At 42.1% G+C, this 27,765-nt stretch overlaps 2 protein-coding genes across 3 annotated transcripts in view; one reads left to right on the top strand and one right to left on the bottom strand.

The window, feature by feature from the left end:
• GSN (gelsolin) overlaps nucleotides 1–1,073 on the top strand; it is a 49,296-nt gene extending 48,223 nt beyond the window's left edge. For both annotated transcript variants that reach the window (XM_054584460.1, XM_054584459.1), the window contains 2 exons: nucleotides 36–96; nucleotides 692–1,073. In XM_054584460.1, coding sequence (XP_054440435.1) covers nucleotides 36–96; nucleotides 692–861 — 231 coding nt within the window. In that variant the 3' untranslated portion in view covers nucleotides 862–1,073. The remainder of the gene's footprint in view (nucleotides 1–35; nucleotides 97–691) is intronic.
• Nucleotides 1,074–7,271: 6,198 nt separating this feature from the next.
• Nucleotides 7,272–27,765, bottom strand: part of STOM (stomatin) — a 29,155-nt gene continuing 8,661 nt past the window's right edge. The window contains exons 2-8 of the mRNA XM_054584458.1: nucleotides 20,546–20,649; nucleotides 19,571–19,643; nucleotides 17,969–18,051; nucleotides 14,353–14,556; nucleotides 12,331–12,465; nucleotides 8,329–8,534; nucleotides 7,272–8,011 (exon numbers count right to left, since the gene is read on the bottom strand). Coding sequence (XP_054440433.1) covers nucleotides 8,340–8,534; nucleotides 12,331–12,465; nucleotides 14,353–14,556; nucleotides 17,969–18,051; nucleotides 19,571–19,643; nucleotides 20,546–20,649 — 794 coding nt within the window. The 3' untranslated portion in view covers nucleotides 7,272–8,011; nucleotides 8,329–8,339. The remainder of the gene's footprint in view (nucleotides 8,012–8,328; nucleotides 8,535–12,330; nucleotides 12,466–14,352; nucleotides 14,557–17,968; nucleotides 18,052–19,570; nucleotides 19,644–20,545; nucleotides 20,650–27,765) is intronic.

Genomic DNA, 27,765 nt, shown 5'->3' with positions numbered 1-27,765 from the left:
CCTCAGGCCCTTTTTATTTCACATCTCGCCTCCAGGTCTTTGTCTGGGTTGGAAAGGATTCTCAAGAAGAGGAGAAGACAGAAGCCTTGACCTCTGGTGAGGACCCAAGTCAGCCTGTGGGTCTGTTTCTCGTGAGGGCTGGGAGCGGCTTCCTCATGAGCCTGGGAGTTCGTGGCATTGGGGTGGAGACGTCCTCCTCAGGCCTGCCCCTTTGAGCCCTGCCTGTGGTGGCGAGAGGACAGCTCAGTCCCTTCAGAAAGCCTGCCGTCGGGCCAGGCAAAGGAAGGAGGGGAAGCCGCTGCTTCAGTTCCCGGAACGCCCAGGGCCTGGGCTTGTCAGGGTTTAGGTGACGGAAAGCAGATCCCTGGTAGCTAAATAGACCTGATTTGGGGACTGGGAATCCCAAAGCTGGTTCTTTAATATCTCCCACTAGGGGACAACAAGAGACAGTGATCCAAGCTTTGTAAGGCAGGAGGTCAAACTGTGATACCCCCCTGCTGTGTTCCTGGGTGGGGGGTGGAAGTCATGTGTCATTGCCTTTAAGGGATAGTGGTGTCCAGTGCAGAGACTGGGCCTCAGGGACAGCAGGACCAAAAACCACCTTAGGTAACTCCTGCTCTGACCTGCCCCTGCCTGGCGAGGGAGGCACTGAGGATCTCTGGGTTTTCTTCTCCTGCCTGTGTGTCTGCAGCTAAGCGGTATATCGAGACGGACCCAGCTAATCGCGATAGGCGGACCCCTGTCACCGTGGTCAAGCAAGGCTTTGAGCCGCCCTCTTTCGTGGGCTGGTTCCTCGGCTGGGATGACAACTACTGGTCTGTGGACCCCTTGGACAGGGCCATTGCTGAGCTGGCTGCCTGAGGAAGGACAGATCCCATCCCTGTCACTGGTCAGTGCCTTCTAGAACTGTCCATCTCTCAAAGAGGTCTAATAGCAGGACCACTCAGATGTGTGTGTGTGTTTTTTTTTTACAGTAGCCAAAAACAGCCCTGCAAAAATTCAGGGTTCTATCAAAATTGTCTCAAGTATCTGTGCTTTTGGGAATTGAATTCAATAAAAGCTTTTCTGAAGTGTGTTAGCCTGCTGTGGCTCAGTACGTCCTAGTGATTATTCTGAGGATCCCCAGGGATGGGCCTCGCAAGTGCATGGGAACCAGTGGAGGAGCTTCCTTCGCCACGTGTGTCAAGCCTGGTCCTTCGAGAAGCAGGTGCGAAGATGAGATGAAATGTGCACAGACTGTACCGGGGAACTGCCTGTGTGGAGGGACCCAGGGAAAGCTGGAGAGCCATCAGACCCCGATGCCGGTCTGACCCCAAGGAGAGGGAGAGAATTGGGTGGAAGCAACTTATGCAACAGGGCAGTCCAGGGAGGTTCAGCAAAGCTTCTGGAGAATCCTTGAGCCAATGGGAACAAATATTTTTTTATGGGTATGGTCCCATTGTTGTTATTTTTTCTGTGTGGTAAACTATACATAACATAACATTGATCATTGTGACCACTTGTAGGTGTACAGTTTAGTGGCTTTACATACATTTACAAGGTTGTGTAGCTGTCCCCAAACCTTTTTCATAATCTCCAACATAAAATCTGTTTCCGTTAAACAATTTATCCCCCGTTCCCATCCCCCCATTCTCTTAGCACCTTTTAACCTTTATTCTACTTTGTGTCTTTATGAGTTTGCCTATTCTAGGTGCCCCAGGTAAGTGGAATCATGATATTCGTCCTCTGTGTCTGGTTTATTTCACTTAGCATGTTTTCAAGATTCTTACATTTTGCAGCAGATGTAAAAAAAATTTCATTCCTTTTAATGATTGAGTAATGTTCCAGTGAATGTACACTGTATGCCCCTCTTTCCAAAAGATCAAGTTAGGCCACTTCGCTTTTATGAAAGACCTACGTTAGTACAGTAGTGGCTCTTGTGTAAAAAAAGTCTTCAGACTTTCTTTGGTTGGCAAAAACAGGTTTTCACATAGGTCTTTTGTAACAGTGAAGTGGTGTAACTTAAACTTTTGAAAAGCAGGGTATACTCTTTGCTTTATGCCATTTCAGCGTATGAAAGGTTTTGTAGGAATGACCTAATTTCGGACAGCGATGGAAGCCTGTATACCACATTGTATTTTTCCACTGATGGACAATTGGGTCCTCTCCACCTTTGGCTAATGTGCGTAATGCTCCTGTAAACATTGGTGTACAAATACCTGTTCGATTTGGAGTTGTTAGGCCAAAGCCCACTCAGCCAGCAAAGGAGTTGTGCGTCTCCAGGGAGCGGCCGTGGTGTGTCCCATCTCCCCAGCACACTCAGTCATTGCGAGGTGTGGCCTTGGAGCACATGTGGGCATGGAATTCAAAGCCAGCAGCTGGGGCTCCTTTTCTGGAGGAGAAAGCTGGCAAGGTGGGTTCTCGTGGGAGCCATTCCCCGTAACGCCTGCCCAGACCTTCGCGGCTCCCGCTGGTCCCCGAGTCATTCTGTTGCCCCTGAGGCTCTTTGGAGAAATATCTGCTCTCACGGGAGGTGTCCCTAGAGGCTCCCAAAATGTGCAGCCTTTGGGGTTTGGGAGAGGGACTTTTCTGTGCCCCACTTGGTCCCCTGGGCCCTGACTCTGCTTGTGCTTGATTGTCACGAGGTCCCTCTTAGACATTTCCATGGACTTGTGCCTCTACACCTTTTCTCCATGGAGGTTTCAAACTCATCCAAGGAACTGCGGGAGGCCAGGCCCCATTCCCTCCCCTCTATCCTTCTAGTCTTTTTCTCACCACGTTTTCCCATTTCATCCCATGCCACTCCCCCATCCCATCCCCATCCAAGTTATGAAAAACCAATGTGAGGGTTTATGTGGTGGGAAGGCGGTGCATGTATTTGTACTGTTGTTTTCAAAGCTGTCCGATCACCCAAATTGCCCAGGCAGATTTTTAAAAGCACAGATTCCCCCAGGGCCCTACCTGCAGAGATTCTTCGAGAGGGGGGTGGAGAAGGAATTTTCCAGGCGGGGAAAGTCACCTCAGGCGTGTGCTGCAAACACAAAGGCAAGGGACTGTGAGGGAGGATGTCACCCTCAGGGACAGACAGCAGACTGGCATGGTTGGCGCAGGAGGTCGGGAGCGCCAGGCCTCAGAGCTGAGAGATTGTGAAGGGCCGCGAATGCCATGTGAAGGGGTTTGGACTTGATCTTGTAATGCCTGCCTGCCTTACCAGCCCCAAAAGGTTGCTTTCCTGGTCAAAGAGATCAACTTAACAAATGCAAAATTCTGGAAGAAAAACAGCATTTAGCACCTAGAGCTTCTGGGGCCTTCACTGGAAGCTGGAGGAGGCTTGTCTAGGCCTGTCTAGACAAGTCAGCACACATCCTGGAAGCCCTCGGGAGAGCAGGTTCTAAGTGGGCCTGATCAGGTGTTTTTTGTTTGCATGAACTGCCATTCAGGGCAGTTTATTCGCCGATTTCGGTTGATTGGTGGCTACAACTTGCAGAGAGCTTTGCAATGCTCTGAGAAAGGAAGTTTTCAGAAACAAGTGAATTTCTTGGACTTTACATCTTTCTCTCAAGGTCAAAGTAACGAATCAGGAACACAATCAGCCACTTCAACCACGTATTTTCTTTTCCTAACAATTTTTGAGAGACCTCCCACTTGGACCACAATGGAGAATTGTGGAATGTCCTGACAGGTGCCACAGAAGTGTCTCTCAAGGGACGGGCCTGGGCTTAGATCCTTGTGTCCTATTTTGGGCAGTTCAGTTCAACAGACATTTATTGTGTACCCTGTGCCAGGCAGTGTGCAAGGCACTAGAGATACAATAGGAAATTTTCTAGGATCCTCAATTTCCCCACCTGCAAAATGGCACTAATATATTAAAAGAGTACCTAACTGGAGGAGGTGTGGCTCAGTGGTTAACAGCTGTGCTTGGAGTCAAGCCTGGGTTCCAATTATAGCTCCGCGCTTATCAGCAGTGTGATCTCACTTAAACTCTTGGCAGCTTCCTGAGCTGCAAAATGGGAATGAGATTGTTTACATACTAAGATTTTGATGATGAGTAAGGGAGGTTTGGCTTAGTACAATGCCTGGTCCATAGTAAGTGCACCAAAATGGTAAAAGAAGAAAAAAAAGAAAGAAAAAAAAATGCCCCCCCCTTTTTTTTTTGTATAACTAAAGAGCCTAGCCCACAGCAGGACCTAAATATATTCATGGAGGTAAAGACCATGGATTAGATAGGTTATTTTTGGCTGTAATAGGAAACCAACTCAAACCAAATTAAACCATAAGCACACTTGCATGCTCTCCTACGTGATAGTTTAAAGCTTTGGGGGGTGGGTGGTCTTCATTGTTGACAAAAACCAATGGGTCTGCCTGGGGCCCTGTTAATTCTCTTGGCTCTGCCATTCCCGAACTGGTAGTGGACGAGCTGTAGGCGTCTGGCTGTCACACCCACACATGGCAATGCCCAGAGGAAAAGAGAGGATTGTTTCTAGAAGTTTTCCCAGAAAAGAGAGGAGGAACTGTTCCCTGGTCCACGGAAAATTTCCTAGTCTCAGGAGCCCCTGTGGAGTCCCATTACCATTCCTGACGCATCATGGGCTAGTGGGAGGGACTTATCCCTGGGCCAATTAGATTCATCTGAGGATCTGGGGTTGAATTCCTTTTCCCCTGAAGGGAGAGCTCTAAGGGGGAGGAACCTAAACAGTCATGTTTCCTAGGATGGAGGAAGGGGGTAAGTAGACATAGATTGATGGCCGTTTCTGTTGGAGACCTTTTGGGGGCCAGATGCTGAAAATAATTATGAATAGTAATGGTTACTTGCAGTCTTGTGGCATCTAGTAATTTCCAGAGGGCTTAATTTCCAGCCTGTTACTTCCAGAATCTTCAAGGGAAGATTCCCAGCCTCCATTGTGGTGACTTTCTAGAGCTTTCTAAAAACCTCACTTTTATCGGCTGTTTCAATTTCCTTTTCCTACAAACTGTTCTGGCTATAGGGTGGATTGCAAAGGGCTCTATCCTATCAGCAAGTGTGAATCCTTTAGGCAAATCCCAGCCTGATCTGAGCCCAGAGCTGCTGAAATTTTAAAAGATCTTAGTCATAACCTTGTCTGGTTGTTCTTAAATCTTCGGGCAGGCAGAGTGGTGGCGGTCAGTGCATCCGCTGAATTTGTGTGCAAATTTGTGCTCTACAGCTTCCCACACATTCCCAAAAGATCTGAGACCCAAACAGGTGGAGTCCAACTTCTCATTTTACAGGTGAAGCAAATAAGGCTCAGAGAGGGGTCTGATGTAGAGGGGAAAGCACTCAAGAGCAGTGATTCTAAGACAGGGAACTGCAGAATCCTATGAGATGCTTCAGTGATTTGACAAATATTTGATTCTCTTTTTAAAGTGATAATAAATATCACAGACACTTGAAACAAAATGGAGATATTAATCGAATGTAATCCTAATTTGACTGTAATTGTCTTTTATAACCTTGATGACTATTGTTTTTTAAAACAGCCTCATTGATTGGCATTAACAAATGTGTGAATTTAAGAATTTTTCTTGATAAAAGACACTTTAAATCTTTTCCCATTGTACAGTTTCCCTTGGTGGGAAAAAAAGGGAGGGGCACTGCTGCTGAAGAGAAGTTTGAAAATCACTGGTTCGCCGTTTACCAGCTGAACAAACTTGGGAAGCCCTGGTGCTGTGACGATCCCAGGCATAGCATGGTGTAAAGGGCCATGTAAGCTCAGAGCCGTGAAGCCTGGGTTTCCTCCAGCTCAGGCTAGTGTGTTGTAACATGTTAGGTTACAAACTCCCAATCTACTCCCCTCACTTGGAATCAACTTTGGCCTAGGTCTGATGGCCTAAAACTAAAGTTCAAATGAACCCACAGTCTTGCGAAGTTGTTATCTACACGTAAAGTGACGGCCGCTGGTGGCGCGCACATCGGGGTGGAGAAGGCAGGCACTGTCCCATAGAGCTCCATTCAGACACCTGGAGTCTTTGGCATTAGACAGCTCTGCGTTTAATCCCAGCTCTGCTCCTTAACATCCACGTGACTTTGGATATTTTAACTGTTGAGCTTCAGTGTCCTCATCGGTAAAATGGGGACAATAAAGTATGATCATCAAGCTGTTTTGAGGATAAAATGATAGAAGGTATGTACAAGTATTTGAGCAGAGCCAGGAACCTGGTGCTCCACAGATGGTAGCCATAGATTCAAGACAGTTCTTCAAAGGTTGAATGTTGCAGGTGGCACCCACGGATTTTATATAATTTATTTCTCTTTTTAAAGTAGAGCGTATGCATGTGTGATTAGCTGGGTGACAGCAGAAGTGAGTCCTGTCTTGCTTGGGTTAAGATGAAGGGACATGAAATCAGCCAAAGCTTCAAAGTTTCAGAGACCTCAGACTCTGGGGGAAATGTGTGGGCAGATGCAGCAGAGAAAGAGGTGGAAGACGGAGTACTGTAGCCTCTTCTCTTCCTCTGGCCCTTGAAGAGCATGTGATAAAGCATGTGATAAAGCAGGCAGCCCAGGACCGGAGTTTCTGAAGAACAAAAACCCACGTGCACTGGATGCAGGGAGAAACAGGCTCTCGCCCAAAGAAGGTCGAAGTGCACTCTGTTATGTACAGAGTTAGGAAGGGAGGCCGTGTGGAACAAACTCAGGCTCACACCCTCAGGCTCCCTCCCTCCCAGACGATTTAATTTCAGATTCCTGGGCTATGAATCCACAGACAGAAAAACAGAGGCTGTTTGGTATTGGCAGACAGGAAAACTCAAGAGACAGAAAGCATTGTTCCTCTTAAGTCTGGGAAGAAATTTTCAGCTGGAGTTTGTGGTTGTTTTCTGGTCCTCAGTACTTAAGGGTGAGCTCCTCATAAAAGAGATAAAATCATTTTCAAATTATAAATGCCACTTGCGTTTCAAGTCAAAATGCTCCTTATACATCTAAAAAACTAAGCCAGGATCTAGGATACATGGTGATGCAAGGTTTTCTAAAATAAACTTGGAAATGGGGTGTCGGGGAGGGGACACTCATAGCCGGGACTGAAAGAGCAATCCGGCTAATGATGGGTACAGGGAGTGAGTGGCTCTGGGTAAGGAAGCAGCTATTCTTAGACTTCTTGAGGGGAACCAGCCACAAAGAGGAAGTGTCAGTGTCACCAGTCAGCTTTCCAGACTGCTAAGAAGAATTCCAGGGTGCTCAGATCACCGGCATGTGTGAAACAGAAGGTGTCCCAATATCACAGATGAAGCAACTGTGGCTCGAAAGGGCGGGCCACTTCCTCTTTCAGCATCAAGGACATTGAGACAAATAAAAAAGATCCACGTCTGTTTATTATAGATACTCTTAAGTTTGACAGCATCTTTCCAAGATCATTGGATTGTATGTATAATATATTGTGAGTTCTCTATACTACTTAATGAATGGGATCTGTAACCAATATATTTCACAGTATACAATAGTTAATAGCACGCAGACCGAAAAATATAATGGCCTTCTGAAGATATTTTTTAAAAAAGTATTAGTTCTTAAGCTATTCAAATGACTATAAAAACAAGTGTTTATAGAACTCAGAAAGCTTTATTTAAAAAAATCAAAACTATTTAGAACCTGTTGTATGAAAATAGGCAAAAGTGAGAAAAAAGCACTTGTGTGACCAGTATTTAGCTGATTTGCATAACACACCACAGAGGAATCACTGACTCATAAAGAGACTCTAGTTAAAAATAAGACCTACCACGTTGTTTTAAAAGAATCTCTATAATAGTGGATTTAAAAGTCTTCCAAGTTAGGGTAATCATTTTCATTGACCTTGCCTTCCTCCAGTGCTGACAAGAAAATGCCTAGTCCCAAGTAAAGATTATTTTGAAACATGGTTTGGGTTTACAGTAAACAGATGTTAGGAAATTTTTGTGAAGTAAGATTCCCCGGAAGTAAGGCACACTTGGCCCAGAGAAGCTGGTTGTAGCCTAAGGTCACTGTTTTCGGCAAAGCATCTGTCCAGCCAAGGGCGTCAGGTGGTGGTTTCCTTTGGCCTGGTTCCTGGTTGAGAGGGTAGAGTGGTTCAATGACAAAGTCAAAAAAAGGGGAGGGGGGATTTAAACTATTATATAATGATCTAAAAATAGGAACTTTTTTATATTTAAAGAGTAAGAGATTATAGAAATCTCTCTCACACAGAATTTACAAGGTAACAATCTTTATCAGTTGCTTGGATCACTATACCTTCTAAGAACATCACATTCAACATATGGAAAAGGGACGGGAGGGAGAATAGTCAAGTTCCCCTCCCTACTCTCTCCTTGTGGGTTAAAGGCTAATTTGGTCCCCTGCTTCACCCTTGGAAGGGGAGAGCTCACCAACGAGGGCCTCAGTGGTTTGCCTTCATCATGCCTTGCAACATATCTATGGGCAGAGGGAAGACAATTGTGGAGTTTTTCTCAGCAGCAATGGTGGTCAGTGTCTGGAGGTACCGGAGCTGCAGGGCCGCAGGAGATTCAGTGATGACCATGGAGGCTTCTTTCAGAGCCCTGGATGCATTCATTTCCCCCTCGGCTGCAATGACCTATGGACAGTGAAAGCAGATCAAACTGGAGAAGATGGCAGGTATCCAGCGGCAATCACAAAACTTTCCAGGGAGCATGCCAGGAGACTTTTGAGGACTTGTGAGATGACTGAGGACCGAGGAGGAGAGAAGAGACTAAAAGCTGTTAGTGGAAGCGCTTCCGAGTGACGGGTGCAACCCACTGGTGTTGGGAGGCTGACTGTGTATGGGGAGGAGAGGGGACCAGAGGCTGAGCCCCAGGTTTCTAGTTTGCGGCTTCCTGATAGTTCCATTAGGTGAGACTGGAAGTATAGGATATGGAACATTTTGAGAGCAAGAGCCAAGTTTAGAGGATCGAAAAACTTAATTTATCAAGGCAAACATTATGTGCTACCTAAGTCTGCCAGAAGGGGCAAGTGCCAGATATGCTCAAGGAGAACCACATAACTGTGGCCCAAGGCAAGCACAGTAGAGAAAGCACAAGTAACCCCCTGCCACGAGGACAGCGGGGTCTTTTTCCCCATGTTGTCTCAGATTTCCAATTAGGCACTTTTTTTTTTTTTGGTTTGGACATGGACCAACTACAAAGATGCCTCACTCACCTCGCACTAACAATCAATATACAATCTCTTCTCGGCTGGGAAACCACTGTGCTGGACACACGTTTCGTTAATAGAAAAGCTGCTGAGTGAACTGCCCAAGATGTGGACCCAACACCACTGGCTTTGTCTCAATATAGATCAAGTATACATTGCGGATAGATTTTAGAAAGTGAAATAGGATACACGTGGGGATGTGGGGCTTTTGCCAAATGCATAGTAATAATTCCATATCAATCAACACTTTATATATATAGACCATCATTTTAAAATCTGGCACTTTCAAGTAAGTGAGATTACTGCTTTCTCCTGCTGCAGCACAGGCGGGCTGGTCTGGAAGGGCAGAGAAAAGCGATCTGTATTTTTGCACTCCACCCTCAAATAATAGACGACCAGGCCCAGAAATAGGAGCTTGAAAGCACGTCAAGCATTGTTCTAAAAGTTATGAGAAAGGAAATAAAGGTGAATGCAAGCACAAAAGAGACTACATTTCAAGTCATTAAGAGTTGTTCTAAAAACTTTCAAGAGATCAGCTAACATACTGTAAAACTGGGGGAGAATCTGTCTTCTTTTGTGACTGGCTCCTTTCTCTCAAATTATATTCGTGAGCACTTGTACGTTCATTCATTTTGCTGTACAGTGTTCCTTATGGGAATAAACCATACCTATCCACTCAACTAGCAATGGACACTGGGATAGTTCTGGTTTGGGCAATTACAAAGTTCTGCTGTGGATACTGCAGGGCTCACCTTTCAGAAACAAACGAGTGCATTCCTGTTAGGTACGTACTGCCAGACAGTTTTACAAAGTAGTTGTACCAATTTATACTCTTACCAACAAAATAGGAATTCCAGTACCTCCCTCACCCACACTTGGTTCTTTTCTTTCTTTCTTTTTAAAGCCATTCTGGTGGATGTCTAGTATGGCATCTCTTTGTGATTTTAATTTGTATTTTCCTGAAGCCTAATTAACTGAGGAGTTTTTCTCTGAAGTCTCTTCATCTATAGGTTCTCCTATCCTTTGCAACTTATTTGTTGAAGAAACCGACCCACCCTCCTTTCTGTGAGAACCTGAATATATAGTTTTGAAGATACGGCCTTATGGATATTGCAGGGTTATTGCTCTTTTCAGAAGGGCTGGACTCCTGACGGTTCTACGTGTTAACCCTGACCTTAAAGACAGAGTCACTGTCCGGGGGCCATGAGACTGCTTCCAGACCAACCCTAACGGCCCCATCCAAGTGGGCGCAAAGTAATTGATAATTTTAACCAGCTCCATTAATCTCCTCTTATTGTTGGGAAAGGAAATAGGAATTCCCGTTTTTCTAACGGGTGAAAACACTGGCAGAAGAGGCTCAGTCCACCCTGCAATGTCCCAGAGAAGGCCACGAGGGGCAGAGGGGACTTTGAATCTCCACCACCACCACCAACAGACTGTGTGACCTCAAGGAGATCACTTAGCTTTTCTAGGCTTCAGTTTTTTTCATCTGAATAATGGGATGGCGAATAAGTTTCATCTGAAGAGCCACTTCCAAGCAGCTGAGGATTGTTGCCTAGAGTGCTGTTGAAGGTCAAGTCTAAGCTCGGTGGAAAACAGCTGTGGTTAATTACTGGCATGGAAATAGGAGGGCGGAGTAGCAGCATCTGGACGAGGTATTTGTCTCCTTCCGGGGATAACCTTTAAGGACCCTTGGGGCTCTGGTGTTCTATGTAGTCTGTGTGTGACAAACTCTGTTGTTCAGTGTGATTTGGAAATGGGGCTTTTGGTTAATGACATAGTGTAGGTATGAATGATTCCTAATTTTTAAAATAATTAGATTCTAGTAGGGCAAATTTAATATTGTCATAAATACAAGTTAGTCTTCTAAATGTGATGATTTGAAAGAAAGTACTTGAGGGTCCTGAGTGTCCCCAGGTTAGCATCACAAGCGTCAAGAATCACATTAGAAAAAGCTAAAATTTCTGGTTAGTAGAAAATCCTGGGTGTATTTTGTCAAATGAGCTACTATATTTGTGGCTAGTTAAGAAATTATCGTGACCCGTTTGTGGCTTAAAGGGCATCCTAAGAGAAGGGCAGGGTGCTGTGGTTACCAATTGCCACCAGTTACTGCTAATTTTCTAACAACAACAAATTGGTTTACTCCTTGTGTCCCCAGAGATCTGCCAAGTCCACAGTAACCTCTCCTACCGAACTGCCCTACTCCTCCAGGCATTCCCAGGCAAGGGGCGCTGAGGCCTGGTTAGTACCTGACTTCACCCTTTGACCAGAGTTGAGCCAAAGATAGTCTCTCTGCTGTGAATTTGGAATCAGGGCTGGTCTGTCTCCTTCAGTGTTCAACTAGAGCCAGGCAGTCTCCCCCTCAAACCACCTGCAGTGAGATGTGGCCCAGGAAATGAAATGCCTCGCTCCCTTCAGTCTTGACTCCTTTCAGGTCGTTGGCTCCAATTCCGATGAAGCACGACTCTACTTCCTAACCTTGGGTTTGGTGAGATAACCCTGTGTCCTTATGCAGTATCACCTCAGTAGAGCCTCTCTTCTAGGTCAGGTTAACAACTATAGCCGTCAGCACTTCTCAAAGGGGTCGGGCCTCTATGCAGGGTTAAGGCATAGGAAGGGGTGATGAAGAGAATAAAGAGGGGAAAGAAAAAGCAGACATGAAAGAAAGAATGATTTTTTTAAAAAAGGAAAGAGAAAAGGAAGAGGCAATAGTAAGAAGAAAGATGATCCAGAGAAAAGAGAGAAAATGAAAGGAGACGAAATGAATGAATGGTAGGCAAATCGATGAGGCTGCGCATTTGCTCTGATGTCAGAACTGTTCATTTGTCCTTTATAGGGGATTGGGAGAAAAAGGCACAGGACATACAGTTAATAAAAGAATAAAGTAACTCTGTATGTACTGATATTCCCACGCAATGTTGAGTGAAAAAAGCAAGGTGAAGAACAATATGTATAGTGTGACCTACTTCTGTAAAACAAACAGGCCAACAGTCTAACCAGCTAGTCAAATAAAACCCAAATAAATGGGAAGCGATAATCTGAAGTAGACACGCTAACCTGTTAAGAGTGGTGACCTCTGGGGAGATACAATTTGAAGTGATGGGGAGGGCTTTCGCCTTAAGTAAATACTTCAGGATTATTTCTAATTTTTATAACAAACATCTTTCACTTTTGTTACTTAAAAATAAAATTCAATAGGAAAAAGAAACAAAAAAGCTGACCTTTGCTCGGGCCTCCCGGGAGGCTTCCGCTTCTGCAGCCATAGCCCTCTGGAGCTGCACAGGCAGTTTCACGTCCTTAATTTCCACGCGCTCCACCTTGATCCCCCAGTCATCGGTGGCATCATCCAGGGTGGTCTGATGGGAGGAGAGGAGGCAGGCTGAAATGTTCGGTTGGCCAGAGGCCTAAGGCTGCTGCGCACACGGGGCTTGGAGTGGGTGGGGCGCTGGCCCACTGACTCCGATTCAGTCGCTAATAAGCTAATGTGGGCAAGCTTTCTCTACATAGGCCGGGTAGTAGGTATTGGTTTTCAGTCTGCCGCAACTATTTAACCCTGCCATGGGAGATAAAAAGCAGCCATGGATAATACATAAGCTGATGGGCATGGCTGTATTCCAATAAAACTTTCCTTAGTAAACAGGTGGGCAGCCAACTCCCAAGCTAATGTGACTCTGTGTAAGCCATGTTACTACTCTTTTGTGCTTCAACTTTCTCCCTTTACAATGGTAGGAATGAAATGGTACTATTTATTTCCTATGGTTATTGTGAGTATCAAAGAAGATCAGAGATTTTACACACAGTGAAGTCCAAACAAATGATAAGAGTTCAGATTTATAGTGCTCTTGAACAGGTCAGGTTTAATGGATGATCTGTTACTCAAGCAACATCGGAAAGTGTGATGCTTCCCAGGGAAGTCATGGGACTCAGGCAGAGAACACAACTTTAACAACACTTGCACTATGCAAACAGCCTCTGAACTATTATGCTAAAGAAAAGGTTAATACTAATTCTGGAAAAATATACACTGGAGGGGAAAAAATAATACATGCATCTGAGTATTATTACCCATGAACTATTTGTGTGAAAAACATCCCCTTCCATCAAGTTTGGGAAAACCTTTCGACGAGGGAAAAAGGCCAGTGGTTCCCCAACTTCAACTGGTAAGTTCTTTTTTTTTTTTTTTTTAATTAATTTATTTACTTTTTAAATACATTTGTCTCTGCCTTCCCCCCACCTCTTTCCCTTGCCCCCTCCCACCTTCCCTCCCTCAGCTCTTCCCCTTTGGTTTTGTCCATGAGTCCTTGCTATATGTTCCTTGACTTTCCCCTTCCCTTCCCTTTCCCTGCCCCCCTCTTCCCTCTTGTCTCTGTTGATTTCTTTTCCTTTCAGTGTTGCTGGTCATATTTTCCTTGCTTCTTTGCATTGTTGGTTAGGTTCCGCTTATAGGTGAGATCATATGGTATTTGTCTTTCGCCCCCTGGCTTATTTCGCTTAGCATGATGCTCTCCAGTTCCATCCATGCTGTCGCAAAGTTTAGTACTTCTTTTTTTCTTTCTGCTGCGTAGTATTCCATTGTGTATATGTACCATAATTTTTTGATCCAGTCATCTACTGATGGGCATTATATATATTTGCTAATGATACATCAGATAGAGGTTTGATCTCCAAGATATACAAAGAACTCACTCGACTTTACTCCAAGAAGACAAACGATCCAATCAAAAAATGGGCAAAGGACCTGGGCAGATGCTTTTCTAAGGAGGAGATACAGAGGGCCCAGAGGCATTTGAAAGGATGCTCAGCATCACTAGCCATCAGAGAAATGCAGATCAAAACCACCATGAGGTACCACCTCACACCGGTCAGAATGGCCATCATAAACAGATCCACAAACAACAGGTGCTGGCGAGGCTGTGGAGAAAAGGGAACTCTAGTCCACTGTTGGTGGGAATGCAGACTGGTGCAGCCACTATGGAAAGCAGTGTGGAATTTCCTCAGAAAGCTGAAAATGGAACTGCCTTTTGATCCAGCGATTCCCCTGCTGGGACTATACCCTGAGAACACCAAAACGCCAATACAAAAGAACCTATGCACCCCAATGTTCATAGCAGCACAATTTACAATAGCCAAGTGTTGGAATCAACTGGTAAGTTCTTAAACAGCCATTGAGTCTTTGCTTCAACTTTCAGTTTCTTTCACTAGAAACTGAAAGAAACTGAAAGCAGCACCAGGGCACGCCTCACCTGCATGTTGTGAGCAATTTCTTCTCTGTCAGAGAGGATCTCAGAAAGGTTCTTGGTGCCCAGGACATTCCTCAGAGTAGTTTGTGCCAACAGGCGGGTTGCTGAGTCGGCATTGGTGATGTTTGCCACGGCCAGGGTTGCATTCTGGACACGGTAATAGACCACACCATCCACACTAATTGTCACGGAATCCTTAGTGAGGATCTACAATACAAAGAATGCAATTTTACATCTGTCCACCAGCTCTTTCTTTAACAGAACTGTAAGGAATGTTATTCTACAGAACATCTTATAATACTAGCTGGTTTTCTTTAGCAAGTGCTGTTGACCGAAAGTGTTCCCCCAATATTCCTATGTTGAAACCTAATACTCTTATCAGAGAAACCTCGGAGAGCTCCCTCACCCTTCCGCCACCTGATGACACAGTAAAGACGGTCATTTATGAACCAGGAAGCAGACCTTCGTCCCTCGTCAGACACTGAACATACCAATGCCTTAATCTTGGACTTCCCATCCTCCAGAGCCATGAGAAATAAATTTTTGTTGTTTATAAGCCAACCAGTCTATGTTATAGCAGATCAGATGGACTAGACCATAAAGCATCTGAAAGCCTTCAATAAAATATTCATTTACACATTAATTCCATTACTTCATTCAATCATTCAATAAATGAGACACCACTCCATAGCAGGCACTGTACTTGGTACCAGGGATAAAGGTATGAAGAATCTCGGTTTCTACTTTTAAAGAGGTTGAGGAATTAAGGGAGGCTTTAAGGAACAAAAAATGAGCAACTGTGGGTGGCAGGGGTGATTCTTGAACTGAGTCTTGAAGGAAGGAATAAAAATTTTTGAAGGGTGGAGGGTGTAGTGAAAGTATTCAAGGCAGAGAAAGCAATGTGTATGGGAGAGGCTAGGTTTCTAAGTGTTACTAGATTTATTAGTAGAGTGTTACTAGGACAAAATGTGAATGGGAAATGTTTTTATAGGGCAAGTTCAGGGTAAAAATATCTTTACAGCATGCTACATTAAAAACGCTTCATAGGACATAAGGTGCCAGTTCCTCCTACCGCCCACAGGACAAAGCCCTTAGTTTGGTACAAGTCCTTTGATACCCAGCCCTCTGACATTGGGCCCTCTGGCCCCACTCCTCCCCACAGCACACTAGATGAGGTGTAGACCTCTGTATGCATCGTGTTCCATGTCCCCTGGCCTTTATGCAGATGTCTCCTCTCTACGGATGTCCTGCCCTCTCTCTCGCTCTCCCTCATAACATCAGACTGGCACGTTCCTACGCAGCATTCAAGACACAGCTCCAGCATCCTTTTCCCTGTGAAACCTCCCTGACTCACATGGCACAGTATGCCCTTCCGTTTGCACCTCACTGCAGTGACTTTATTGATTTACATCATTATTTCTCTATTAGACTATGAATTTCTTGCGGGCATTTGTCCTGTATCTCTATCACTAGCACAATGCTTGATACATAGCAAGTTGTCAATCAATGACAGATGAATTAAATTGAAATGTGGTCCTGGGAACACAGTGATTAATGAGGAACACGGGAGTGAGAGTTCAGAGACCTGCAGTTTCAACTCTGCCTATACCTCCCTCGGTGACCTCTAGCTTTTAAACCGTTTGACCTAGCCCTGGCCACTCTGGCTCAGTTGGTTGGAACATCGTCCCACAAACTGAAAGATCGCAGGTTCAATTCTCAGTCAGGGCACACACCTAGGTTGTGGGTTCAGTCCCTGGTCAGGGCCTGTATGGGAGGCAACTGATTGATGTTTCTCTCTCACATTGATGTTTCTCTATCTTTCTCCCTTCCTCTCTCTCTAAAAATCAATAAATATATCCTTGGGTGAGGATTAAAAAAATTAAAACTGACCTAGAGAGTCCTTACTTGTGAGACGGGGCTAATAAGACTGCCCAATTCTACAAAGATTTCTTTGAAGATCAAATAAGAAAACCTTTGTGAACAAAGCTCTCTGGAAAGTATTAAGAGCTACGTAAACAGAAAATAGTAATGCCAATTATATATGACACAACTGTTTAGTCCTGCCAGGCATCAAAGCAGTAATCCATTTTTTATATATATTCTAACTTGAAATATAATTCTAAATATATAATTCTAATTTGAAAGAGAGGTGGAAGATTCATAAATAAATGTATAGTATATTACCATCTTCTGTGAAAATTAATTCTTTCCCATGAGGTGATGGGAAAAATGCATATCATTTTTAAACAAATTCTTGACACTGTGACTTGGCCGCAGCTGGAGCTTTCTAATGCTGCCGCCTCTCTGCCCGCTGTTTATCCTAGGCTGCATGTTTATCTCTCTTCACAGCAGGCTACCAGGGGATCGGAAAAAGGACTGCTTGCCAAGTCCCAATGCGCTCTGCATTCCACAGCTGGCAAGAAAGCGGAGGGCAGCTGGAAGGCAGAAGCAGGCAGCGACCCTGCCAGATGCCTGCAGCGCTATAGAGGGACACGCCAGAGTTCCTAGCTACTCTGAAAGGAGCTCCTTCTGAGGGTCAGCCTTTCCTGAAAGATGGAAAGACATGCAGGGGATATAGCAATGCTCTCCATCTTGCTCTTCAGGGTAAAAGTAATTTCTGGTTTCACTGCCTATGTGCAGATGATGAGGTCTGACCTCACCAACTAACTGGCTCAGTAGTAGCAAGGAAGTTCCAAGGCTGGTTTCTGGCTTTCTGTGACAAGAGAAGGCAACATGGCCAGGCTCCACGACCCTGGTAGATACCTGGCTTTTGGCCAGGAAACACTGGCAGTATTTTTCTGTCCCTCCCTTCATTATGTTTTTAGGCCTTCTGTCTGCAGTATTATTAGGCCTCCGTAGACATCAGTACCAGCGTGGCCCTCTTTACTTCAAGGGCCATGAGGGAGCTAATACAGAATGCACGTAGCATGGAGTTGTGCAAAAAGCACCGGACCCGGAATCCAAGGAGCTGGGCCGTCGTCCGGCGTCAGCCACTGCAGTCTGGAGGGGTTCCGTGGTCTCAGAGCAGCTATACGCTTTCTAGGTAGGGGTTCTGCTGTTTCAACTGTGATAGTATTTGTGAAGTAGTTTGAAAAAGCAGGAAATAATTACTAATCTAAAACATTATGTACTTTATCTAAAAGGCCAAATAAGCAGTTTCTAATTCTCTGGCTTTTAGCCAATTTATCTAGAATAAAGTCAAGACCTTTAGGAAGAAGAGTACCATACTAAACAGGATTTTCTGTCAGAAAACCCAGAGAGAAGAAACGTGGTAGTAAAAATGACAATAATGCTAACATTACTATTACATTAACATTATACCACATTTTATAAAAACAAGCACTTAACTATCAGCCACTGTTTGAAGTATCTTACACATAACTCACTTAGTTCTCTCAAGAACCCTATAGAGTAGGTCTTTTATTATAATCTCTATTTTATAGATTATGAAACTGAGGCTGAGAGAAATTAAATACCTTGCTCAAGGTCACACAGCTAGAAAGTGGTGAACACAGACAGGCCCTAAACCGATGCTCTAACCCCTGCACTCCGCTGCCTCTCACCGTCAAGCACCCTCCCACATGCTGCCTCAGTTATTCACAGCAAAAGACCACCTTACCTCCTGAGGAGGAATATCAAATGAAATAGTTCGCATGTCCACTTTGATGAAGTTGTCAGTGCATGGCAGAATAAAAAACAAACCTGCAATAAAGATCCACAGAAGATTATAGGGAGATACCGGCACCTAATCAGTTTACCTTCCATTCAATTCTAATAGCATCAACCTAATCAACTGTAAGCCATCCATTTATATCAGTAAATGAGCCAGAAGCTAGGAATATTATCCTTTACTCCTCTTGCTTACTTTCTGTCCTTAATTGTCCTCTCTAAGGCCTGTGAATTTCATTTCCTTACTCCACTGTGACTGTCGCTCTGTTTTCACTTAGACCTATGCTTCCCAAGTCATCTGTTTCTTCTAGTGTCTCTTCTCCAATCTGTTTTCTAAGCTGCAAGCAGAGTGATCTTCCCTGAATGCAAACTCCGGACCAAGCCGTACAAGGTTCTGCACGGCCTGCGCCAGCTTACCTCTTCTGCCGCTCCCCTCTCCCCACGCTGGGCACTCTGGCTGGGCTGAGCAACCTGCAGTTCCTTGAATCTGAAATACTCTCCTCTTTACTGCTCTGCACACGTTGCTATTTCTGGCAGGAGTACCTCCCCTAGTACCTTTTTGTGCCTCAAGACTCAGCGAAGTTGCCACCTCCAGAAAGCCTTGTCTCATTTGACAAGGTTGGATCAGTCACTCTTCTCTGGGTTTCCAAGGTTACTTGGATCATAATACTCCACACAGAACTGTAACTATCTGTTTCCTTGTTGGTGTCCCACCACTAGACAGTAAGATCCTTAAGGGCAGGAATTGTGTTAAAACAGGGGTCCCCAAACTCTGGGCTGCGAACCGGTATCGGTCCGGGCCTGTTAGGAACTGGGTCATGCAGCAGGAGGTGAGCCTAAGTGTAATGTGCTTGAAACCACCCCCAAAATCATCCCGAAACAATCCCCGGTCCATGGAAAAATTATCTTCCACAAAACCAGTCCCTGGTGCCAAAAAGGCTGGGGACCACTGTGTTAGAGTCTCCAGTTGAATTCCCAGAGCCTGGAAAACAGAAGGAGCTTAACTGAAGTTTGCCAAAAAACAACTCAAAGCCTTTACTTTATTTTATTTTATTTTTTAAAAGATTTTATTTATTTTTGGAGAGATGGGAAGGGAGGAAGAAAGAGAGGCAGAGAAACATCGATGTGCAAGAGATACATCAGCCTCTCCCATGCCTCCAACTGGGGACCTGGCCACAACCCAGGCATGTGCCCTGACCAGCATCAAACCAGCAACCTTTCAGTTTACATGCTGGCACTCAGTCCACTGCGTCACAGCAGCCAGGCCTCAAAGCCTTTGTTTAAGTAGGGATTCTCATGCTTAAGCTTCCGCTGTAGCTATTCCTGGCCTATGACAATCTTATCAGCTCTAATGGGAAGGGGAGGGGAAAAGAAGGAAGGAAAGAGTGGTTATAGCAAGACTGGCTAGCACCCCTGCTATTGTTATACAACTTCTGTTATACGAAAAACTCCTTTCTAAGTCAACAAAGAAGAGAACCTCATAAGGGAAATCACATCAATGAAAGGAAGAATTTCAGTTTCCAGGCAAACGATCTAGAATCCCAATACTGACCAGGTCCTTTGGCTCCTCCTTGTAAAATGCGACCCAATCTAAAGATGATGGCTCTTTCATATTCTTTTATGATCTAGATTAAAAACACAAATAAAAGTTTAATATGAGTACAAGTATTTATATGCATAGCTTTTTAAATATATGTTTCTGCTCTAAAGAGGTTACATGCCTCTATTTTCTTCTCTATAATCCAGATTATATCTACAAATAATAGGTCTAATGATTAATACCCCCACCAGGTATGATATTTATTTCCTTTTTTTAACTAGTTATAAAAACAATAGCTATTCATTGTATAAAACTTGGAAAGTATAGAAAAATATACAGAAGCAAATCTATAACCTCACTCCTCAGCTATTAACATTATTACTCAATTACTTGTGCATTGTTAATACAGAAAATAAAAAGCTAAAGGTCTCCTAGTTTGTCTCCTGATTTCTAAAATTATAATAATTCTTGTAGCACACTTATCTTTCTAGGAATAGATAAATGACAGCCATTTATCAAAGTATTAATAACTGTACAGAAAAATAACCAGCATTTGGGAAGCACTTTCCATGTGGCAAGCATTACGATAAGTCTGTTTAAACACAGTAAGTCATTTAATCCTCCCAATGGCCCATTTTACAAGTGAGAAAAAGCGGCAAAGGTCACACCTCAAACAATGGAGCCAGCAGTCAAACCTCAGCACCCTGACTCTGGAGAGCTTCTCACAGGACCACCCCATATTCCCAACGCCAAAAACGTTCAATGCGGATCTTATTTAAGCCTCAGGAAGGACCGACTAAACTGGCTGAAAAGAACTTTTAAGATTCCATTGTAATAGGTGACTAGAGTGAATTTTCCAAAGGAAAGATGGAAGAAAAAGAATTATAGGCCTCTGTGATCTCTCTCTCTTGCACACATGCATACACAAAGTGGGTTTATGTAGCTAGGAGTTGACCCCTTTCCAGAGGTGAATGAAATATTCTTTACCTTTATGCACAGCCATATCGATATTGGAAAAGTTATGAGTGTGAACAATAATGAGACAAACACCAAAAGCCATCCACAAACTCCAAGGCCTGTAAAGGAGCTCTCTGTGAAAACAAAAAATACACAGCTCTTATCATTGTTACTAGCACAATCACCACCATCTTTATCCTTATTATTCACTGAACACCTATGCTTGGCATTTGTTATACTAGATGTTTTACATGAATTTTCCCATCTAATCCACATAACAACCTTAAGTGTAGGTGCTAGTGTCCCTAATCCACTTAACAAAACACAGGTATTTTTCACATTATTCTTTCATTCTTTTTAATTAAAAAATATGTTTATTAATGTTAAAGAAAAAGAAAGGGGGAGGGTGAAGAAAGACAGACAGGGAGGAACATCACGGTGAGACAAAAACACTGATGAGTTGCCTCCCATATACACCCGACTCGGGGTTAAGCCTGCAACCTAGGTATGTGCCCTGACCGGAAATCGAATCCCGACTTTTGGTGCACAGGACAGCACTCCAACCAACTAAGCCACACTGGCCAGGGCCACATTATTCTTTTCCTTTTCCGGCAATCACTTACTAAGTACCTAATATTGAATATGCCCTGTACTTTGCACGGAAATCATAAAAGTAAGAACGAACCACTCGTAGCTATCAGGAAGGTTAAAGCTTAAAGGGGAAGGTAAATAGATTATAATAGTATATGGTAAGTGCAGATATAGAGTATCTGGGCAGAATATTACGAACACACAGGATGGCGTAACTCACACAGCTGGGATGGAGGCGAGAGTAGAGTGGGATGAAGCAGGCAGGTGACGGTGGTAGTTGTCAGAGGGCCTTCTCGTGGGATGTAGTGTTTCAAGAAGACACCAATGAGAAGAAAGGGGAAGGAAGGAAAGGGGCATTTAAGCCAAGGGTACAGGGTACTTAAAGGTGAAGACCATATGATATGCGATAAACTCATTTAGATCCTCTTTTTAAAAATGACACCTATAAAATATTTCACTAGGTATACACACCGTAATTTATGAGCTCTTTCTTTACCCATCCTTCCAATTGCATAATTTTGGTTAGGTTAATATCAAATTTTATATTATCATGAATATAGAAATGCAATTCAAAGCTAGGCCATGTCACGAAGTACAGTTTTCCTTGCATATACAACTTTTTTTCTTTTTCTGGAATCAAGGCCTTGTATTTTCCCTTTGTTTAGTTTTCAATGTACTTACTAATTTAACCTCGAACTTTTCATCAATTGTCTACATCTTTCAGAAGGGTCAGGTACTCTATGAATTCCATCTTCCGACAAAGAGTCTCTCTTGGAGCCCTGTCTGGCTGGACTCACTCTCTCAGCTGGTGCACCCAGCTCTCGCTGCGATTGCCTTTCACTGTCATCCTGGGAAATTCCCTTCACTTCCGGTATCCAGTGTCTTCCTCCTTTTTCGTTTGCTTATCTTTTTTTTTGTGAAGCATAGAGGGACTGAATAGGCCAAGAGATACTATCATTTTTCTTATCAACCACAGAAGACTTCTGCTCTATTTCCAGGAATTGTTTTAATAATGGGAGATTGGCAAGAAGGGAAGAGATATGCCAGGCACATATCACTGCTTAGAAGGTGGGGCAAAGATAGCAGGGAGACTGGGTTTGAATAAACAGGAGGCCAAGAAATAAGCAGAACTAAGGCTGGGAGCACGGGAAAAAGAGAGACACAGGTCAACTGCTCCAAAACACAGGATGAAAAACCAGAGATACAGAGTATTTTGGTTATCTGTGACTTCACAGTCTTCTGATCCTGTGTCACACTGTGAGGTAAACATCCCTATGTATACTTAAATAAAAGCGATCTAAGTTAATTCTGGAGGTTTCTAAGTTATAATTTTGAGGGTATACCACATTCACTGAGAGAATATTCTAAGCAAGGCCACAGTGGTGCTGTGGAGAAGCCTAGATCAGGTATTATTACGATAACTGATAATAATCACAGTGGCTATTTTTAGGTGGTTCGTCATACACCAAGTGCACTGGGCTAAGTTACTTTAGATGTGTATCTAATTTACTGCTTACAAAGCCCTCTAAAGTATTTTTAATTCCATTTTACAAATGAGGTAAACAAAGCAACACAACTTTCCCAATGTCAGGCAATGGAGGACCTGGGATGAAACATAGGTCATCTTACTCCAAAGCCCATGTTCTAAATTGATTCACCCTGCCCTTTGCCTCTGAATTTAAAAAAAGATCCTCATAAAAGGAGTTTGCGTTTGCAGCACTTTCTTAAGGTGACATTCAAACTGGGAAAGCAAGGTAGGATTTCTAAGAGTGAAATCTGACATTCCTACAGAGGAAGTCCTCTTAATTCCAGCTATGTCTATTTATAGAAAAGGATAGTCTCAAGGCTCTTTTTCAGATTCAGGCCTAGGTTTCCAAAGTGAAACGAATTCCAAACAAGGAGCCGACTGGCCACAAAGACTTACCTCACAGCTTTCTAAAATACCCCTGTACTACCCCAAGTCTCTCATAGCTGGGTCCCGAATATACTGGACTATAAACTCTCTGAGGGCAGGGATGTTTATTATTCATCTTTATATTCTTAATGTCTAGCACAGTAACCAGCATACAGCTGGAATAAGATAAAATCTTACTAAGCTTTCCAGGTAGATGTGTTTTTCCATCCCCTGAATCTTGATAGCACTTTATTAACTTCTCCTATGGCACTTGTATTTTGCCTAATACTTTAGTTTATTGTGCATTTATATCCCTTATGAGATTGGGATTTCCTGGGAATAGGGAGCATCTAAGTTTCCATTTAAATTCTGTTACTTCTTAATTGTGTGACCTTTACCTCTTTGAACCTTAGTTTCTTCACCTGTAAGTATAATTAGACCGGCTTTGTAGGGTTGAGGCAGTGCACAACAAATATGGATGGCAGTCTTGTGTAATTCCCCCTATTTTACTCCACTGTTCAAATTTTCACAATGTAAATGGGAAACTAGGTAGCATTTATCCTTTTTGATAAGGCCTCTTAAACTACTTAATTTTCCCCTCACTTCATGTCTCCCTCCTTCCAGACTAGGCTTAGACATTCACAGGCCCTCAAGAAGTTCATTTATATATTGATTTACTAAATTATTGAATTGTGATCTACATGAGAAAAAGCCAGAAAGCCTAGTCCAGTTTTTCTTTCTTTCTTTTTTTTTTTTTGTGCTTAGTTTCCATTGCCACATTATGTTTTTGAGAAGCTCAGAGGAGTATACGGAATTACCAATCAAGAGGAACAATTAATTAAGTGGATATTCTAAAAACTGGGTCTGGCCTCTCATATTTAAAATGCTCAGTTAGAAATAATCAGAATGTATACACTGGGGAAATGGTGTCATTTCACATTATTCTAGTGCCTTTAAAATAAAACTATCCTATTTTCAACTCTCAAAATTCTTTCCCACTTGCTTATAGCTCAAAAATGTACATAAATCACATTCCTCAGGTGAGGTTTAAATTCCACCAGGCCATGAACGAACACTTAGTCATCTACACTTACAGGCTAAATGGTAGAGTCTAAATAATAATAATACTGAATAATATTCCATTGTCTCATATGATGGAACATTTTGGTTGTGCCCAATTTTCTCAATTAGAAACTCCACTGCATTGAATATACTTTTTGCAAAGTTTCCATAATCCTTCTTATGTATACTAATTTTGCTGAAAAGATGAAATTACATAATTCTTAAGTTTATCTTATTCTGGAGGTATCTTTTACTACTATTTAAAAAAACCATTTATTGAATGTTTATTACATGTCAGCCACAAGCCCTAGTTCCTTATATACATTACTTCTAATGTTTACAAAAATCTGTAAAGTAGATATAAAGTATTCCTCCAGGAGTCCAAAAGTAATAAAGCAAAAGACTTTTTTGGGAGCAGACAAAAGAAAACAAACAAAAAACATGAAACAAATGATAAAAACCAATTGTAAGTAATTTTTGTGTGGTTAGCTTCCAGAAAAGCAGTAAAATATTCTTTTCAAGATGATAATAAAGCATAATTTCAGAGCACTGTATGGTGTTAATGATCCCATGTCAGCTGATTTATGTTAAGGTCTACTGAACTTGGTCCTATGCACTGGAAATCACATGGAGTAATTTTTACATTCCATTTATTAATGCAACTTTATTATGAAGTTTAAAAATTTCCTCTTCAAGGAAATGCCAGAAACATGTCTTACACAATCTAAGAGTCTGACTCAGATTCAAATGCATTACCATACACACACAAAGAAATGAATTAGCCAACGAATTATTAAAATACTTAAGTACCGACATGTAAAAAGGACAATCGTTTCCTTCCTCTTTCCTGGAATAAAAGTGAAACACGTCATGTTGTAAGGATGTTCAAGGACAGTTTGAGTGGGGAAAGATAGGATAGCTAGGAATTGTCTCAAAAACACACTTCTACCTGGGTCTAACAGCTCTTTCTATGGGGCAACAGTAGGTCCAATGTCAATTTTTGAATTTTTCTTAAAAGCATACACATTCAGGGTATTATGTTCTTTTTGACCAGTACTATTCCTCATCAATAATTCTATGTCAGGATTTGGCAAACTTTTCCTGTGAAAGGTGAGAAAATAAACATTTTAGGTTTGGTGGGCCATAAGTCTGTCACAACTACTGAATAGTGTGACATTGTACCACAAAAGCAGCCACAGACAATACATGAACGAGAAAGGCTGTGTTCCAATAAAACTTAACTTATTGACACTGAAATCTGAACCTCATATAATTCGCATGTGTAACAAAATCTTCTTTAAAAAAAATTCATAAAGGTAAAAACTAGTTATAGCTTGTGAGCCATACAAAAACAGGCAGTTGACCAGATTTATACCTATTTCTGTTCTATGTCATACAGCTATTTCTTTGAGGGGGAAGACTTCATAAATTAAATACGCTTGATCTTTTTCCAGCTTTTCAATTAACAGTACACTTCCCAGATTCCCAGTTACTCTTTCCTTTGCTTGTTTTGAAACAAGGTGTTTATCAGAACTGAAAAACAAAAATTCAAGATGAAAACAGGCAAAAGGGCAGATGAAGTAAGTGAATATAAAAACGCCTTGACCAAAATTTTGCTATACTCAATTTTTCAAATGACTCGAATTTTAGGGGGAAGAGACAAAGATGTGAAGGAAACAACAGGAGGAAAGGAAAACTAAAGGAAATGGAGAAAAAGAGTTAAAGAGGAGAGGGACAACAAAAGTGAATGTGGTATTCTGCAGACAGAAAGATTAAGACAGGCAGAGATAAGTGAGAGGCAGAATTTAGCATGTGGTATGGTCACAATAAAATATATGCAGAAAACATGACAGTATTTATTTGGAGATCACAACTTGCAGCTCACTTGGGCAGAAGTTTTCCAAGCAAACAAGCACACACTCCAACCCATCTTTCAAGTCATTATTTTAATTAGGCATGGTTTACAGTTCTTTGAATACCCTTATCCTTAGACCTCTAGGGAAAACGTTATTCTTTGGACTAGAATGGCTATTATAGGGCAGATGATTTCAAGCTAAGAACCATGACTGAAGACTATACCCTTTCTTTCCTATTATTAACCATCTATAATTATAAACAATAGTTCAAAAGAACTGATAGTGATTAAGCATTGCGTGATTTGAGTCATAAAATTTAAAATATGTTTACTGTGAGATATTAAGGAGAAGAAATGGACTAATCCTTTTAAGAAAGGGTTTCAATTAAAATTGAAATAAACAGAATCCTTTGCTTAGCTTGAAAATAAAGAAACTAAGTATAAGTATTTTCTTTCCCAAGCATCTTAAAGATTTTCTGTAGCTTCCCTTCATTCACGTTTCTAGCTGTAAAATAAAGAGGAAAAAAAAAGATGAGAGTATACTCAATAACTTTAAATTTGAATCCCTCAGTCTTAAATTGGCCCCCCTTTCTTAATTTCCTATAGCACTTCATCCTCCCTAAATAACGTTGAACACATTTGTTAATTATGCAATGTCTCTGTCTTCAAGAGATTTTGGTCTTGTTAAAGCTATATAGCATATAGGCTTCAGAGGTGGCTCTGCCACTTATTAGCTGTGTGATTTTAGGAAAGCACCTTAACTCTGTGCTTTAAAATAGGGCTAATAAGAGTACCTCTTCCGGCAAAACCGTCATTATTTGCAGGTGACATGATACTGTATATGGAGAACCCTAAAGATTCCACCAAAAAACTACTAGAACTGATAAATGAATTCAGTAAAGAAGCAGGATACAAAATAAATATTCATAGATCAGTTGCATTTTTATACACCAATAATGAACTATCAGAAAGAGAAACTAAGAAAATAACCCCGTATACAGTTGCATAAAAAAAACAACAACAACAGAAACAAAAAGAACAACAACCTAGGAATAAATTTAACCAAGGAGGTAAAAGACCTGTAATCAGAAAAATATAATATACTGAAGAAAGAAATCAGAGAAGATATTAATAAATGGAAGCATATACCGTGCTTACGGATAGAAATAATAAACATTGTTAAAATGTCCATACTACCCAAAGCAACCTTTAGATTAAATGCAATCCATATCAAAAAGCCAGCGGCATTTTTCAGAGAACTAGAACAAATAATCTAAAATTTTGTGTGGAAACATAAAAGACCCGAATAGTGAGAGCAATCTTGAAGGAAAAAAAAAAAAAAGAGCAAAGCTGGAGGTATCACAGTATCTGATATCAAACTATGCTACTAGGCTATGGTAATCAAAACAGCATGGTACTGGCATAAAACCAGACATTTAAATAAATGGAACCAAATAGAGAGCCCAGAAATAAACCTATGCCTATATGGCTAATTAATTAATGGCAAAGGAGAGAAGAACATATAATGGGGTAAAGAGAGTTTATCCAATAAATAGTGTTAGAAAAATTAGACAGATACCTGCAAAAAATGAAACTAGACCCCTTTTTACAGTATAAATAAGAATGAACTCAAAATGGCTTAAAGACTTAAATATAAGACCCCAATCCATAAAAAATCTTAGAAGAGAACATAGGCAGTAAAATCTTAGACATTTCTCTAATATTTTTTTCTGATGTATCTCCTTGGGCAAGGGAAACAAAAGATAAAATAAACAATGGAACTACATCAAACTAAAAAGTTTTTGCACAGCAAGGGAACCCATCAACAAGGCAAAAAGACAGCCTATT

The sequence above is a fragment of the Pteronotus mesoamericanus genome, unplaced genomic scaffold, assembly GCF_021234165.1.
Source record: "Pteronotus mesoamericanus isolate MK-2021 breed Mesoamerican mustached bat unplaced genomic scaffold, CSHL_Meso_final contig_78, whole genome shotgun sequence".
NCBI lineage: Eukaryota > Metazoa > Chordata > Mammalia > Chiroptera > Mormoopidae > Pteronotus > Pteronotus mesoamericanus.
Note: the sequence above shows the minus strand (reverse complement) of the source record. Positions and strands in the feature narration are given on the sequence as shown.